Source organism: Heterocephalus glaber, unplaced genomic scaffold, assembly GCF_053883595.1.
Source record: "Heterocephalus glaber isolate CG9 unplaced genomic scaffold, H.glaber_assembly_v1.0 deba00001461, whole genome shotgun sequence".
Classification (NCBI taxonomy): Eukaryota; Metazoa; Chordata; class Mammalia; order Rodentia; family Bathyergidae; genus Heterocephalus; species Heterocephalus glaber.
The window spans coordinates 7,704,402-7,722,235 of record NW_028258308.1 but is presented as its reverse complement, the minus strand read 5'-3'; the positions used below and the strand labels follow the sequence as shown (position 1 = coordinate 7,722,235).

At 38.1% G+C, this 17,834-nt stretch overlaps 1 protein-coding gene across 3 annotated transcripts in view; it reads right to left on the bottom strand.

Moving 5' to 3' along the window:
* Positions 1-17,834, bottom strand: part of Galnt7 (polypeptide N-acetylgalactosaminyltransferase 7) — a 151,215-nt gene that overhangs the window by 44,321 nt on the left and 89,060 nt on the right. For all 3 annotated transcript variants that reach the window (XM_004852934.4, XM_004852933.4, XM_021264937.2), the window contains exon 2: positions 15,825-16,285. In XM_004852934.4, coding sequence (XP_004852991.2) covers positions 15,825-16,285 — 461 coding nt within the window. The remainder of the gene's footprint in view (positions 1-15,824; positions 16,286-17,834) is intronic.

The window sequence follows — 17,834 nt, the reverse complement described above, 5'->3', positions numbered from 1 at the left end:
AGGCCAAAGACTGCCTCTAAACATCATGACCTCCAACCAATGGTGCTCCTGTTACCACTATGTGAGATGCCTTTTATCCTCTTTATCACATTGCTTCCACACAATAACTTTATGAGTCAAGTAGTATCACTCATATTTTCCAGAAGAGGAAATGAAAGCTCTTAAAATGGCAGCTGCCATGCTTATAACTCTGTCCAGCTCTGTATGGGGTTCAAGATGTGCTCCCATGGGCTTGGGAGCTCAGCAGCATGGGTGTCACATAGCACCCCACGTTTCCTCCAGCTGAGGCTTGCTGAGATGGAACTCTGCTGCAAAGGGGCCCTGCTCTCTGCTGCACCTGTGCTAAGGCAAGGCCACTGTGGAGGATGCAGTTCCGTGCCAAGGCTATGGTTTCCTGTCACTGCAGAACCCACTGGTTGATGATCTGCTCATAAGCTTCAACATGCTCTCAAGTGTGAAAATTTGTCATCCCAGAGTTTTATAGACATTTGAATTAAAATCCCTTTCATGGAATCTCTCTCATTTTCAGGTATGAGTTTCAGAACCAGGCTGGAGGATGGTATGGGTGACTGGCATGCTACAGTGGTAAAATGTGCCCATTCTATCGACCAATCCTCTACTCTTAGACCCAAGGTACCTACTGAAGTACCTTTCTGTCCTTTTTTTAGGGTGACTTGTTCCAACTTAGATTTAAAAGGCCCTTTTACATACAGTTGAGATTTTGTGTGCCTACAAGTAAAGAGAGTCACTTTATGATTTCTAACATTTATTTTACTCTGAAGTAAAAATTTCTATTACTATAAATATGTTTCATGAATGTGCCACAAAGAATATATTAAAACTACATCTTTGATAAAAGACTTCCCCAATACTTTGTTTGGTACGATGAAAGGTCCTAGAAGACTTCCTAGCAGCCACTTAAACTTTAATGGCCCCTTACTATGGACTGGAAACTGTCCAGAGATGAAGGAAGAGTACCAACGGATCTCTCTGGCCAACATCAGCTCTAAAATTCTATAAATCTATGACAAATTTAATATATCATACGCAAGTTTCTTGAAGTGTACAAGCTATTTCCTTTAAAAAACTACCATGTGACTCTGAAAAGTACAATTTTATCCACAGGCCTCCCATTCATTCTGATCAGCGGTTTATCTGGGCTATTTGAGGAGTGGGATTAACGGGAAGATTTGGATTCAGAGGAAGATGGAAAATGCAAAAACCCATGGTGTGTGAAAGGAATTCATAGAGTATGGAAGGAATTCAAGACAATCTTATATTGCTTGAGAGAAGGAGAAAAGGGGAGAGAGACAGAGCTAGAGACAGAGACAGAGAAAAACAAATACATCTCCATCTCTGCTATAAATAGCTAGCATGTACTTGGTGCTTTTGATGTAGCAGGCAGGCAGAATGCTAACCACGTCATAGCTTGAAATGATGTAGAAGGCTATAGAGGCTGAAGCATAAGGAAGCATGGGATATGATGAGTTTTTAGAATACAGAATAAGGTGTTATGCATTTAAATTCATGAGTATACATAGATGCATGGGAAAAAAACATGACAAATATTCACCAAACATTAGTTGGCCCGAGAAAGGGAAAGAGGGACATTCATATCTTGGTCTGCATGGAAAATGGGTTTTCCTCTGTGGTAGGAGCTGGCACATACAAAGGTTAAGAGGAGACATTCTCATAACATGGTTCTATCCTGGAAATGTTAACAAGGTTGAGCTTGCCAGTGGAAAATGGCTGGCTGTCTCCTTAGCTAAGCCATCCTGGTTCCAAGTCTGCTTCTAGGGAAACCAAAGAAGGGTAATCCTGGTATGTTGGCTGCCAGACTGATGTTCTCTCTGCCAGGCTGGGCATAGTGTTGAGTGGCTGAACACCAAGTGCAAGTTTTGCCAAACAAGTGCAAATTGCTAAAGTGCTGGAATCAAAGCAGTGCTTGCTTGTGCATGGTTAATGTGTAGTCAAGTTAATAGATGCCGTATCTGTTGCTGTCGCACCTGGCAGTGCCCCAGAAGTTGCCAGGCACCCTCAGACCTTCAAGGATGTAGGAAGAGGCAATATACCAAGACAAAAAGCACTCTGCTAAGCTCGAGTGATCACAGCTGCACACCAGCTGTTTGCTGGCTGGCTCTATTCAGCTTTTGTATCTAGGGAAATATGGTAGAACATCTAAGGGAGAATGTAAATACAGGGAAAAAATAATTTTAAGGTGGGAGAGATCTTGGAAGGCACACAGGCCAAAAGCTTTCCAGCTTGATCTGAAGACCAGGAGTTTTATGAAAGTACCAAGAATGAAAGTATAGAGTTGTCTAGGGGGGCCGGCAATTTAGCTCAGTGGTTCCGCCACCTGCCTCACAAACGCAAGGTCCTCAGTTGAATCCCTGGTACTAAAAAAAGAGCTGCCTAGGAAGTCATTTTAAAAGAAGATTCTGTGGCTAACACAAGTTAAAAATCCCAACAATCGCCTCTTTTTACAAATAAGAGGACCAAGACTAACAGAAGAATATGGGGGTGGCCCAAGAATTTAGCTCAGTGGCACCATACCTGCCTCACAAATGCAAGTTCCTGAGTTCAATCCCTGGTACCAGAAAAAAAAAAAAAGAAGAATATGGGGGAACAACACTTCACTTGATACTGTCATGTGTACAAAGAACTCACATCACTTAAGAATAGATAATCAAGAATCAATACCAGAAGGTAGTATATACACACATTTTACTTTATGATGGACGCTGAGATGGGGAAATAAGACTTACTTCATTGTCTTGTAAGATTAACTTTGTCTCATGATACTGTCTGGCATCGTAACTGCTCACATCTTAGTTACTCTGACTTTGGAAGAATTCTTCTGATTCAATTATGTAAAGTTTTACAAGCATTAAAAAAGAAATAATATGCCCCTTTTGACTATTCAGTATCACACACCAGATATTTTTCTTTTAAATATGGAAGTTGGGGTAGAAAAATCAAAGTATGCTGGCAAGTTGCTATATCTGCTATTGAAAATTTGGTACTAAGACTAACTTCAAAAGTAATATAGTGTTTATATAAGCACTACTTAAGGTAAAACGCCCTTCTGTCTAGTACTTTGCTAAAAGGGAAGGCCCTACATGGATTAGCTTTGCAACTGTCCTGCTTCATTAAAGACATATGAAGCAGCGACATTTGTTTTACTTTTAGTGTGTGGCAGTGCTCATTGCTAGCAGTTTAGAACTCAGGTCATTAGAATAATGCCTAACATAAGGTTTTCGTCACATAAATATTTATTGACTTTACTTTATGATGTGTTTATATAAAGTGTATCCTAGCACCACCTCTAGACTTCAGGAAATACAGATATCTTTTGAGTATCCTGTTATGAATAGCTGAAATTCCAAAAGCCATCACTTAAAGTATCCAACTAACAGACTGCTGAACTTTGAATACTAGTGTTTGGATTCTATTTGCTCCCATGAATTAATTCTTTTAATTTTTATGACAACAACAAACTAACTTCTTTCTTCAGTTTGGAGGTTGTTTGCATTATATCATTTAAAATAATTTCTGTGCCAACAATATTAAAGCCTGACAATTATTACCAGTATTTTATCCTTTACTCCTGTGAAACAACTGTAGAGATAGGATTTTGTGCTATCAGGTCATCTATTCTTTTACAGATGTTCTAGCACTTTTATAATATAAAATCAAGTTCTTCTTTATCAGTTAATTAAAGTAGAGATCAATGCAATTTTGGATTAAGTAAGCATTTCAGTTATCTTATCTAAATCATGCCAACCATGGAATTGGGTGCAATTACCAGTGATCAGATCTAACTTTATAAAAATACACTGTATTTGTCAGTGATCAAAGTAGACGGCTGAAGATTACAATTTTTTTCCCTCAAGTTTCACTATTGTCACCATTGCTCATCTAGTTCATTCTAAAATATACAGTAGTGGTTCTCAAGGTGTGATCAAATGATCTTTGGGCCCTCCAAGACCCTTTCAGCAGCTTTGTTATGTCAGAATTATTTTCATGATAAATATAAAGACCTTATTACCTTTTTCACTATAGTAACATTTACTCTGCTGGTACAAAAGCAAAGGTGGGTAAAACTGCTGCTGCTTTGGCACAAATCAGGGCAATGGCAACAGATGGCACTTGTGTTTCTGGTAGTGCTCACTGACACATACAAAAAGTAAAACAAATACCGCTGCCTTACATGCCTTTAATTAAGTAGTAAGTTTTCTTATATGAGAACATTAATTTTATTAAATCTTGCCCTTGAGTATAGGCCTTTTTGCTATTCTAAGATAAAATGGGAAGTACGCATAAAGGACTTCTACATATTACAGAATGATGGTCCTCTCAAGGAAAAGCCCTGATAAGACTGAGTGACAAGCTGACTTTTCATAGAACGCCATTTGTATCTCAAAGAACCAATGGACAAATTGTGGTCATTCAGACTGGGTTTTCTGGCATGTTTCTGAGCATGAATGAAGGGGGTCTGTCACTTCAAGGAAAACAACTGATGTCATTTGTTGCCCAAGAAAATCTTAGAATTTTAGAAACATGACATCTCTCAGGGGTGTTAAAAATTTTTCTGATGAGATTGATGGTGATACTAACAAATGAGTTGTTATCATTATATAATAAAATAGTATTTGGAAGATATGCATTATTCAATAAACCAATATTTTACAAAAGACAAATATCTCATGTTCTCACTTATATATGAAACTTAATAAGTTCAATCTCATAGAAGTAAAGAAGATAGTGGTTACCAGTGCCTGCGAAGAAAAGAAGGAGGGGGAAATGGAGAACAGTTAATGAGTACAGGAATGCAGCTGGATAGGAGCAATAACTTCTAATGTTCTATCGCACAGTAGAAGAGCTATGGTTGACAGCAATTAAATGTGTATTTCAAAATAGCTTATAGAGAAGAATGTGAATGCTCACAACACAAATAACAAATGTTTGAGGTGATGGATATGCCAATTACCCAGATCTGATCACTTTGCACTGAATACATGTACTGAAATATCATTATATACCACAAGTATTTACTATTATCATGTGTGAATTAAGATTTTCTTAAAAAGTTTTGACAAATACACACCAAAAGCTAATCAGTTACCACACTGAGTAAAATATGGAACTAAATAAAAAGGAAAATTTTGGTTAAATCTTTTTTTTTTTACAGTGCGTTGTGATGGTTAGTTTGACTGGATTAATCTGATTGGCTTGGGAGTTGCCCAGGGGATTGGTGAGGCACATTTCTGGGTGTGCCTGGGTGTGTCATGGAGGGATGACCTTGAGTCTCTGGCCCTGTCCTCTCTGGCACTGTTCCACAGTTCTGCTTGGCAGCTTTTATGAACTAAGCAGCTTTGCTCTGCTATGCCCTTCTGCCATGGTGTTTCTGCCTTGAAGCTAGTCAACCATGCACTGAATCCCCTGAAACCATAACCAAAGTAAATCAATCTCTCCTTTAAGTTGTGTTAGATATTGTATCCCAGCAACAGGAAAGCTAACTAATACATGGACATAAATGTGGCTCCCTTCACCTCACCTCTAGTATTTGTTAATCTAAAAACAAAAGAGAAAAAGACATCCACGTATTCATAAATGGTTATTGAATTGCCACTGGTAATAGTTAGATCATCTCTATGATATAGCTTTCGTAAAACTTTCCACTTCTAATAACTAACTTCACTTTACTCAGGACAAAGTCTTCATATTTATTTGTTCCATTCCATCTTTCTGTCCCTATGCTTGGCCTCAGTGTTATAATTTCCATCTCTATCTTTTCATCGTGTGGCTCTCCTTCTCCCACACTACCTTGCATGACCCATTAGAACAGCGATTCTTAGTCGGGCAATTCTGTGCTCCAGAGACTATGTGGCAAAGTCCTAATTAGGAATGTAGGGAAGGTGTTGGGTATGTGTGTGTGCTCCTACCATCCAGCAGACAGATGTCAGAGATGATTCTAAACATCCTACTATGTAAATAGAACAGCATCTATAACAAAGAATTATCAGGGCCAAATGTCAAGTGCTGAGATTGCAAAACACTGTCTTAAGAGGCAGGAAAAAAATGTGCAATAATGAAATACAAAACCTTTCCTTTTTATCTTTGTCTAACTTCCTCTGTTTTTCTCCTTAAAGAGTTAATGTTTGACAGCATAGTATACCATATCCTCAGCTATTAGTCTATGTGGTGTATAAACCAGAATTTCAAACCTGCTATCTCCATCTTCTACTTATGTAACTTTCAAGCTATCTACTTCTCTGACCCTCATTTTTATCACCTAAAAATATAGTGAAAATAAAAATAATACCATTTCAGTCTGGTAATAAAGATTAGACATAGTGTATTTAAAACTTAGCATACTGATAGACATATAGTAGATGATCAATAAATGAACAATGATGCTATTGATCTTCTTGTCATTTAATAAGGACTCACTGTCTTCATTAGTTGCTGTAGCAAAAAAACAAGGGAAAGGAGCATGTTAACAGCATATACACAGAGGTGGATGACATAGCTTCGACCTCATTTCAAGTGACTAAGATACATTCTAAAAAAAAATAAAGAAGTGTAGATGCACATTTAGGCCAGGCATGGTAGTGTGCACCTGTAATCCTAGCTACTCAGGAAGCTAAGACAGGAGGATCACAAGTTCCGGCCAGCCTGGGTCACACAGCAAGACCCTGTGTCAAAAAAATTAAAAGTCAATAAATAAGATAAAATAAATAAGAACACCCAATGCACAACAAATAGGTGTGGTTCACAGATTTTTGCCAGAAGCTTTTAAGAACTTTTTTTTTGTATTTCCTTCAATGCCCTCCTTAACTTACTTTCTCAAATTCAGAGAACTCTGCATTAAGTCTCCCTCGAACGTGGACCCAGGCCAGAAGACCTGTAGCTTGGTGTGAATGGGCTCTGAGGGGAACTCCTGCCTCACAAACACATGCGGCACAGTGCGCCATCCCATTCTCTTAGTGAAGACAGTACAACTCTTTCCTTTAAACTGACAGTTGTGTATCTCCAGGGTCTTAAGAATGTGTACTTAAGATTCTCAAATCTTCCTCCAGAGCCCTTTATCCTGTTTTTGATCTGCTCACTTACTATTCTGGAGAATGTGCAGATATTTTTCATTTGATTAAAATGGCAGTGCTCATTCTAAAATAAGTTGCTAGGTTATTAAAAATATGATTTTCCTCCCACACATTAGCTACACTTTGAAGAGTGGAATCTCTCCTAGGATTCAGTGAAGAGAAAAGCAAAACTATGGGCCACTTCCCAGTGATACATTAAAAGATACATTAAAATTACTATGGAATGTAATTAAACTGTATTATTTATATAACTTTAAATCATGTAATTAGCTTGGCTTTGGTGCTATGCCTTTTTTACTTTTTAGCACATTCATCTTATATACTGCAAGAATGATGAAGCAGCAGTTCTGCTGATGATATACCGAGTGCATCTTTTTACATATTTAGCTTATAATAAGCAAAGATAATTAAATTTATAATTACATTCAAGAAGCTGTGCAATATATATAATTTATATAATACTGCATGTATATCTCCACAATCCCAGGTAAAGAAACAAAGTGCTTATGCTCCTACTTTCTCCAACAACTTGCCTTTCCCACTGGGTAGTTACCACCAATGACCCCTCATGGACTGAGGAACGGATGTCAGCTTAAAACTCGGGGAGGAAGGAAGGTTCCTCTAATTGGCACTGATCTGATTTAACTACCTTTGAAAATTATCTTCTCTCCAAGACTGGTCTTTTTACCAGATGTTCCAGAAGTAAAGACCCACATGTGCATGTGTAAGAGGAGAGGTTGTCACCTTGGGCTTTTCCAACTTACCATGGCAATAGTCAGTCCTGGCTTCAAACTGGCCCATGTTTTTCCTGGGCATGTGGCCAATGTTAGTTCTTGCTCACTGAGAGTTGTTTATTTTTTTTTGAATAGCTGTTGTGTTTCTAAAATAGATAAAGAGGTAGGGGATCTTCCTTTTCTTCAACTGGGATATCTAGTGATGCCACCATAAATATTTTTCTAACTCCACCAGGGAACTTACTCTAAATTGCTAGTTGGGGAGGGAGGGATGTGAAAAGGCAATGAAAGCAATGAGAGTTTGTGAATTTTTACCAGACATACTTGATATTTGTAACACTGGTGGCAGGAGCTGGGGGAGGGAGGGAGGGTAAATGAAGCTTAGTGAGCAACTTGGCTAACAGCAGAGAGAAGGATCTCACCAACCAAAGAAGGTCTGGGCAGGTGAAGAAGGTCTGCACAAGGGAAGTGAGCTATCCCAGAATACTGTTGAGGGAAAGGAGGAGCTGAGGGTGGTGGGGGTTATGATTGCTGCTACTCTGCTGATGGCTCAGAGCACCAGATTGTCTGTTTCCAGTTTTTGTAGTCACTTTCTATGAATGTGGTACTCCTCTAAGCTACTGTGGAAATGGAGGTGACGTAAGTTACCCCTGGACCTCCATCATAATTTCAGTTTCCCTAAATTCATCTCCTGTAGTTAGCCAGGACCTTAAACCAAAAGCAGCTCTGCTGTCTTAATTGAGAAAATTCAATGTGTAATGTGTATTTGTATGTCTGTCTTTGTATGTGTCTATAAGAGAATGAGGAAAATAAACTAGGCATCAAAACATGATTTATTTTTAAAGTTAATTTGGATAATCCCTAAACTCACAAAAAGTTTCCCAGAGTAAAAATTTTCACACCAGTTAGAAGGTACCTTTTAGACCTCAGGAAGCAACAGGCCCCTCAGGGATCATCTGAAAACATTTTCAAATGTGCTCATTGCATATTCCATCTAAGGTTGCCAAACTGTAGTTTGAAAATGAGACATATTTTAGGCAATCTGTGACAGAAAAGGATTATGTTTAAAAACTGTCAATGTGGTTCTGATGTTCATACAGACCCACCATATATTCTGATAATAAAAACTGGTACAAAGTACTGAAATACATATGCATATATATGAGTCATATGTATATACCATCTATATAAAACAATTTTATATGTGTCTATATGATTTATATAGTATCCTAATTACTAGTTTTACTCTCTTATGAGTGCTTCTAAAGTTTTAGCTACCTCTAACTGAAACTAAAAGGTCATGATATGTACAAACTGAAATTAAAAGGAAAGCTAATGCAGGGCCGGGGACTTAGCTCAGTGGTTCCCCCGCCTGCCTCGCAAGCGCAAAGACCCGAGTTCAATCCCCAGTACCAAAAAACCAAAAAAAAAAAAACCAAAAAAAAAAGGAAAGCTAATGCACTTCAACTAATCAACATTTTTAAATGGCAAGCACTCCATAAATTATAATACTATATTCTAAATAACCTGGCACGTATCAAAGAAAACCTATGGCTAGAGACATGGATAGAAAATGAGAAAAATCACAATTTACTTTAAATAAAATTAGAGCATAAAAATCAGTATTTCAGAATCAGATAAGAAGAGAATTATCTGGTGCGTAAGGTATGAATATAAAGGTAAATTTTTTTAAAAACCTCTATTTCCCATAGACAAGTTTAAGAAAGTTATTAACAATTTATTATATTAACATTTGCATAGCTCTTAGAATTTTCAAAGCACTTTTGCATCTATTATTTCACTTTGCAGAGGCAACTAAGATAGCTTTTATAAAACCAGAATGTAAAAGGTATGTAAGTGGGAGGAAAGGTTAAATATTAGAAGTAGATGAATTTGCTCAACAAGTCAAAACATTTAATTCATTTGAAACAAAACAGCTTCAATTATATATTTCTGATCATCTCCCTTCTTGGCCAGACAAAGGATAAAAATAATCTCCATTTGTTTGCATCAGGAGTTAATAGTAAAGGAAATAAAATCTCAAACTTTATGAGAAGAAAATTTAACATATCCACAAATAGAACTTTCCACCTCTCCATGCAGACAGGCTTTTCACCCTGACTGTCTCTGTATGAATCTATCTGGAGTCAGGAAGCAAACTGGTAAATGAGCTTTGGGCAGAATAGCTTGTTGAGTTAATGGTACCATTCTTCTTTGTGGTACAGGGCTCCAAAGCTTTGGGTTTATCTTTGATTCCTCTTTCTACTCAATAACCTGCCAAAGCCTGATGGTTTTAACTGTTCTGTTTTCTTATATTGAGTTTCCTTTTATTCTGGTTCTGTAACCTCCACTCCAATACCACTAACCCTCTAACAGGTCTCCATCCCAACCCACATGAGACAGATACCTCTACTGGTCTCATAGTCATAAAGTCTCTTTATCAGTCTCCAGTGGATCTGACTACTACATTCAGTGTAGAGTTTATGAATGGCATTACCACCTTTGTCCTTCCATGCATACTTCCTGATCCAAGTACATCATCCCACCTGTTTGTGTCTTCTGCCTGTGTATCCTCTTCCTAGAAAGACTCTACTCATTCTTCTAAGGTCTTCCCCAGTATTCCCTCCCGAATCCTTCTCTGACCCCTGATAATGAACTCTCATTCTTCTGAACCATATCATTTTGCTCAAACTTTCCTATCTCTCATATTATGACATTCTTTCCATTCTCCCTGGGAGTAGATGGTAAGCCTCCTGAAGGCAGGGATTGTATTTTCTTATTGTTACATCTCCTGCCAGGCTAGCACAGTGCCTTGTGCAAATTGGAAATACTCAGTTGTTGATTGAGTATTTGGAAATACTCAACTGTTAATCTATGAAGAAAAGCACATACCTTTAAAAAAAAAAATGTGTGAAAGCAGATAACGTTTTTAGATCAAGTTTTTAATAAAGTAGGCTTCCAGGTCACTCAAAACACTGTTACTCCTCCTTTTTCTTTTTTTGGTACTGGGGATCGAACTCAGAACCTTCCGCTTGCGAGGTAAGTGGCGGAACCACTGAGCTAAAATTCCCGGTCCTGTTATTCATTCTTTTAATAAGCAATCAACAACCAGTAAATTACTTAGCCAGTGAATGTAACTCAAAGCTATTTCATACATAAGTATGAGTCATTCTGGCAGCTGGGTAGTTCTTTCCTCCTTCTAGGGTAGAGAACATTCATCTCAAAAGAAAACAGAATAGCTACAAGAACAGACACGCTAACCACAGTTGTCCAGATGTCACAGCTGGACCAACAGCCCAAAGTTTGGTTACTAAGCCTTGCAGGTGGCTCATTCATGTGACTGAGACAAGAGAACCAAGCTGTTCAGACCTATATTCTAAAGCTGAGACCAAGCCAGTCTCCGCAGTACAATCTGCATGAGGTGTGAAGGAAGCTGTATGTACAAAATACGAATGTATGGTATGCTTTTGACATGTGGTCAGTAAAAGCAGAAAACCTGGAGGGTTGTTCATTTTTGTAATTTTAGAGAAAATGTGTAAGACTGCCCTCATTCTAATTAATGACTAACTCTACTTAAAAATTATTTGTTACGCTGGGGGCAGTGGTGCACACTACAATCCCAGCATTCTGGGATGCTGAGACAGGAGCATACCAAGTTCAAGTGCACCCTGGGCAATTACGCAACTTAGTGAGACCCTGTCTAAAAAAAAATAAGCTGGGTTTGTAGTTTAGTGAGAAGGCTCTGCGTTCATTCCCCTATGTCACACATACAAAAACAAACCAAAACATTATTTGTTATGCTCTACATTGAATTTTTGTTATTTTATTTTACTTTTTTGAGACAAGGTCTTACGAAGTTCCCCAGGTTGGTCCTGAACCCATAATTCTCCTGCCTTAGGCTCTCGAGTAGCTAAGATTATAGATTGAGACCACTATGACTGGCTTACATTGACTTTCTTAAGTATTCAAAGGGAATAAAGCCTACTTCATTTTTTTAAGTGTGAAAAACATTCCAGCTTTTCCAGTATTTTTGAGTACTTTACGAAATTTTTCTTTCTCTTTTTCTATGCTGGAGATCAAACCCAGGGCCTCAAGCTTGTATGTACTCTACCACTGAGCTACACCTTCAACACCTGAATCATTTTTTGGGGAGTACTGGGGATAGAACTCGGGACCTTGCACTTGCGAGGCAGGCAGCAGAACCATTGAGCTAAATCCCTGGCCCCTGCTTGAATCACTTTTTAAAAGATAGAGTTTTATCACTAGTATAGGATTTCAAAAAAAGGTGTAGGAACATTTGTTAGTTTGGGGTGCTTTTATTTACTTGGAGATATGATACTTACAGAATTACACACAAATACACAACTTCTGTTTCTAGCTAATGTGCCATTTGCACCACAGAAAAGCACAGGAGAAACAGTTGACCTATGGAAGGTATAAAAGAGGGGAGGGAGGGCCAAAAGAGAAAAGAAAAAAGAAGGAAGAAATGAAACGAGGTGGGGAAGGGAACACAAGGAAGGATAGGAAGTAGGCAGGGGAGAAACTGCAGGACAGCTAGAAGGTCTCAAAGATGGGAGGTTCGGATGGCAGTTATCTAAAAGTTTGAAGAAGGACATGAAGGTTTTTCCATCACAGAAGCTATAAGTAGAAGCAAGATGAATAGATGAGGCAAAGTGCTACATTTAAGTCTTTCAAAAAGCAACACAGCATATCAAAGTTGAATAGTAATTGAAGACATTTAAATACTGACAAGAAAGAACTGAAAGGAGCCAGTAATATTTGAGTTGCTAACCAACAGGCCTATGCAAAAGGCTTGGTCTATCATGTCACTTAGTTCTAATGTTAATCTTAGTGTATGGTATTGTTAGTTTCTAGTTTAAGGACCAGGTAGCTAAGGCTACAGAACATAAATACCAGATTAAAGATCTCCTATCAGGTAAAGGAGCCAAAGGTTGAACACTGGCAGCCTCCGTTCATTCATTCATTCATTCATTCATCAACACAGTACTACTGAGCTCCCATGTGTCAGTTACTGGGAGTGCCTAGTGAGGAAAACAGTCATAATCCTTAATTTTAAGAGTTTATCCTCTAGTGAAAAAAGCAGTCAATAAACAACTAAACAAACCAGTATTTCATTATAAAATTTTATGCTATGAACAAAATGGCCAGAGTAGTAACAGAATAAAGTGGAGCATTACTAAGTGAACATGGTTAGAGAAATCCAACTGAGACTGAAAGGATGGGAAAGAATCAGTAGTAGAAATAGGAAAAAATATTCATAGAAGAGGGAAGAGGACTTGTAAAGGACCCAAGACAGACCACCATAGCTAGGATCCCATGGACAAGGAGTACGGTAGTACGGGGAGGTCTACAGGGAAATCTACAGGGACTGCTGCAGGTTTGGGGCTTGGGCTTTAAGTGCATTGGGAAGCATGGAATGGTTTTAGATAGACCCCATTAGGGTTTCTGAAAGACCACTCTATTTTCTGTATGAATATGTAATAGGAAGTAAGAGGTAAGGGCAGTAAATGGGAAGATCAGGAAAGAAGAGACATTTGCAGGGTTCCAGTGGTCACATGGAAAGAGGGGATGGCAGGGGAGACAAAGGGAATGGACCTCAGAAAAGATCTGAGCTGTATTTTGGTGGCAGAAACCAGATGCCTTGCTGATAACACTGGATATGACAGTGACGGGGGTGTCTCGGAATCTTTTGTGCAGCTCTAAGAGTTGTACATCATTTGATTTTCATAGTATATTTCTTATAATGCAAAGTTAGCTGTATTTATCACATCATTTTAAATGATGTATATTTTGATAAGTAGTTCACAGGCTAAAATCTCCATGTGTACACTGCTAAGCTCCTCTTGTTGTAACACGTGCTCTGAGGTACACTGTCTAGGAAGAGACACACCTTAGATGTGATGTAGAGGAAAGAAAGAAGGTTTTTCACACAAACTACCTAGGGGTGAATTGCAGCTTTGCTACTTTGCGGGTCTATAGAAAGAAATCACAACTTTGAGATTCAAACTTAGTGTACACAGGTAAAGATTCTCTCACAGTTCTGCTGGGAGAATTCAGTATCTTATAGTAAGTCCCAGAATACAGTAGGTAGTCAATAAATGGTAAGATTCTCGCTCTCCTTTTTCCCTCCTCTTTTCTTTCCTTCTCATTACAGTGACAAGCCATCAATTCTTAAGTGTCTCTCTACCAGAATACAGAGTACTCTGTACAGACAGAGTATATGGCTGTGTTACATGTAACATAATGGGGATACACTTTTGGTTTGAGTCCTAAAGGGTACTCACATGAAAGTTATATTTAATACATAAATTCTAATTCTGTAATAACCTCACCTCCTGACCAGAAGGGCTGTCAGATAAAATACAGAACATTCATTAAGTCTGGGTTTCACATAAACAGAAAATTTGTAAGTGCAGTGTATCCCACACAATATTTGAGGCATAGTTATACTAAATTTTTTACCATCTTAAGTTCAAATTTAATTGGGTACCTGGGTTTTTATTTGCTAAATCTGGCAACTTTATGACTAGGCAAGTCTCTACTAGGAATAAATTATTCCAGGATTCTTCCTTCATAGCCCTGTGAGATGCTAACTCTTCACTGTGTAAGACATTACATCTCTCACCATCATGATATTACACTTTCACTCCTACTCTCTGAATATTTCAGCCATCACTTCTTACTCCTACCAATAAACATACAATGCCCAAAGTCTATTGAGTGGTTCTGTATCAGACATGAAATTTTACTTAGTGGTCACACAGAATGCTGGCGCATGCATGCGTGTGCATGGGTGAGTATGGGGGTGTGTGCACCTGCTGCATTAAGCTTTTTTTTTTTTGGTACCAGGAATTGAACTCGGGTCCTTGTGCTTGTGAGGCAGGAGGAGGAATGTGCTAAGCTTTTAAAAAGATTATGCTAACAATACATTACTGGGAATACATTTTGAGAATTTTCTCATAGTAGCGAATTAGATTCCCATCCACATTAAAAAAAGCTATTTAGATCCTATAGAGGTAGAACCAGTTACTGAATAAACTGAAAGAGAAAAGCTTTGAGTTCACAAAATAATCACTGTCTAGGAAGGTTAAGATTTTGTGAATCCTTCATTAAAATCAGACCATATGAAAAGAATGTGAAAGTGCCAGCCACCAGTTTTTTTGAACATACTCAAGTGTTTCAATTTCTGGTTTCACTACTAAGGAAAAAAAATTAAAGGAAATATAAGTATAGTTAATTGTATGAAATACCCAGAGCATTATTTACTACAGTACTTGCTATTGTTCCACAACAAGATAAAGAACTTGCTTGCTCCAGAATGAAATTCAACACACTGAGGAAGTTTTGCTCTTGTTTTTGTTTTGTTTTTTTGAGGCAAGGTCTTGCTTTGTAGTTCAGGCTGGCTCTGAACTCACCATGTAGCCCAGGCTGGCCTTGAACTCTTGACGGTCCTCCTACCTCAGCCTCCCAAGTGCTCGGACTACAGGCATCCACCACCACACCTAGCAAGAAGTTTTTCTCTTAAACAACTGTCACTTAAACTAATAAAGTATTTAATAGTGTAGTTTTTTTTTAACCCTGGTGGAAGTTCATTTTCTCATTGTGCCCTGGAAATAAAAAATTCACTGGGGCCGCCTGCCTTGCAAGCAGAAGGTCCCAAGTTCCATCCCTGGTACCATAAAAAAAAAAAATTCATTGACTTATAATGCCAGTCTGTGAACCACATTTTGTTTGAGTAGCACCTATGTATATAGAAAACTCCAGAATTTTATACAATGTACCTTCAATATGATGGTAAAAATGGAGGGCCCTCCTTTTTCTGGCCATTTGCTGATCAAAGGTCTTTCTATTTCACCAAAATAAAGGCATATTATTTTCTCCACTCTTAACAATCCAATTAAATCTAAATATCTATTAAAACACTAGCTGCCCCAGTTTTAGAAAGAAGAGGATGTGTGCTTACTCTTCTTGACGTAAGTCATTGACGCTGCGGTCCAGTGAGATCATGTCACTTGCCACCATGTTAAATCCAAATTCTTTAATGCTGGCTTGAACTGCATGTTTGAATTCTGGTCCCAAAATCAATGGCTTGGCTTCTTCTCCAGGGCCACCAACCACTCCTTGAGGCTCAGGTTCTTTAGGTTCAAAGTTACCGAGGATCCCTGGGCGTAGCACAGGATCACGGTAGGTGAATGTCTGTGGCTTAAATGTGAGATACTGCCTCTGCATTATGTCTTTTTGGGAATCTCCTCCAGCATGGTGCTCCTGTTCATTTTTGGCCTTGTTTTTTCTTCTAATAGACTCTAAGTCCACTTCTACTCCTTCCACATGAGGCCATGGCACCACAGGTTTGAATCTGTCATCCCCAGGAGCTAGTCCATTGCCTCCTCGGTTAGGTATGGGGTTATTGACATCTCTGTCTTCCTATACAAAAGGGAGGGGGATATACAGTAAGTACATAAAGGCAAACCACCACAGTAGAGTTTATGATATAAATATTTATGTTTTCTAAAAAGCTGAGGCAAAAATGAAACAGTTTAAAACGTGAAATACAAGCAGGTCATCAGTCAGAAGTTCTCATTAGAAGATGTATTCTAGAGTTCTTCATCTTACTATTCCAAAATACTTGAATGGATACATTTTTAACTTATCTTTATAAATGTAACTCTCTATCAAAGATCAATAATATACATCATCAAGGGTTAGAGCAATGAGCTTCTAGGATATTTGATCAAAACACTTAATAGTTCATGTTGTACACAGTCATCTGGTGTATGACAAATAGAACCTTTTGTCAGCAATGCTGCCATACAGTGGCAGTGACATTGGATGGGTATCACCATCATTCAGGGGTTTTGTGCCCCAAGTGGAAGAGGGACAAGGTGGGAATATGCACTCAACAGGCCCAATTCACAGGGTTTTCATTTGGTGAGAATTTAGCTGAATTCAGTACTGTGCCAAACTCTAATAACTGTAACCAGTCAGCTTGGGTTTTTAAATGACATCTAATACCTAGTTTGCCCCATCCCAGGGCAGCATGGGTAAAACCAGATTCTTCATATATGGATATTCAGTAAAGGGTACCCAGCCTTCTTTAAATCTGGAGCCTCTTCATTACTTCTGGAGAATATTCCATCAAAAATCCTGAACGCTTTTGTTTTTGATATATAGGACATTTATTTTTTTGCTAAACCGGTACCACTCTTTTCATAAAGCAATGTTTTTCTATATTAGTATCACTTTAGTGGATCTTTAAACATATTGATGTCTCTGTGTGTTTTTCTCAGACACTGATTTAATTGGTCTGGGCATTTGAATTTTTTAAAAGTACTCTAGGTCATCGTAGGCATCTAAGCCTGAGAACTACTAGCTTAAAGGGAGAGCTGCCAGCTATAATTAGACATGGAAGTTATGGAGTATCTACAGCTGGAGAAGAGGTTAGGAAAGCGGAGAAGAACTGAAAAATAGGAAAACAAGTCTGCTCCTCACTCCACACTAAGATTATATGATTCCTTAAGAGGTTACTAATAGAGTCAGCACCATCTGAGCATCATTTTTCTACCATGGTGTAACTACCTAGGAAAGTAAAATTTAAAAACTTTTCAAGAACACAGAACTAAAGCTTTAAGTACAATGTTATACTGGCAGTTTATTTAGAGACAAAAGTTTCTATTGAAAGTTATTTCAGAAGAGAATTTAGTGAGTGTGAAATGGCTAAGGACTGATTTTAGAGAATTCAAAAAGGGATTCTGAAAAATTATATATTTATTCCAAAGATATAAGCATATAACACAAAATTCAAAAGATCCAAAGGCCATGAAATGCATGCACTAGATTTTTAAATTAATTATTAAAAAGGAAACTGATAAGATGGTACAAATGGTTCAAAGACAAATCCAAGTTACAGACAAACAAACATAATACTAATTTACAAACAGATGTTGAACTGGTCAATACTCGTAGGGTAATAATA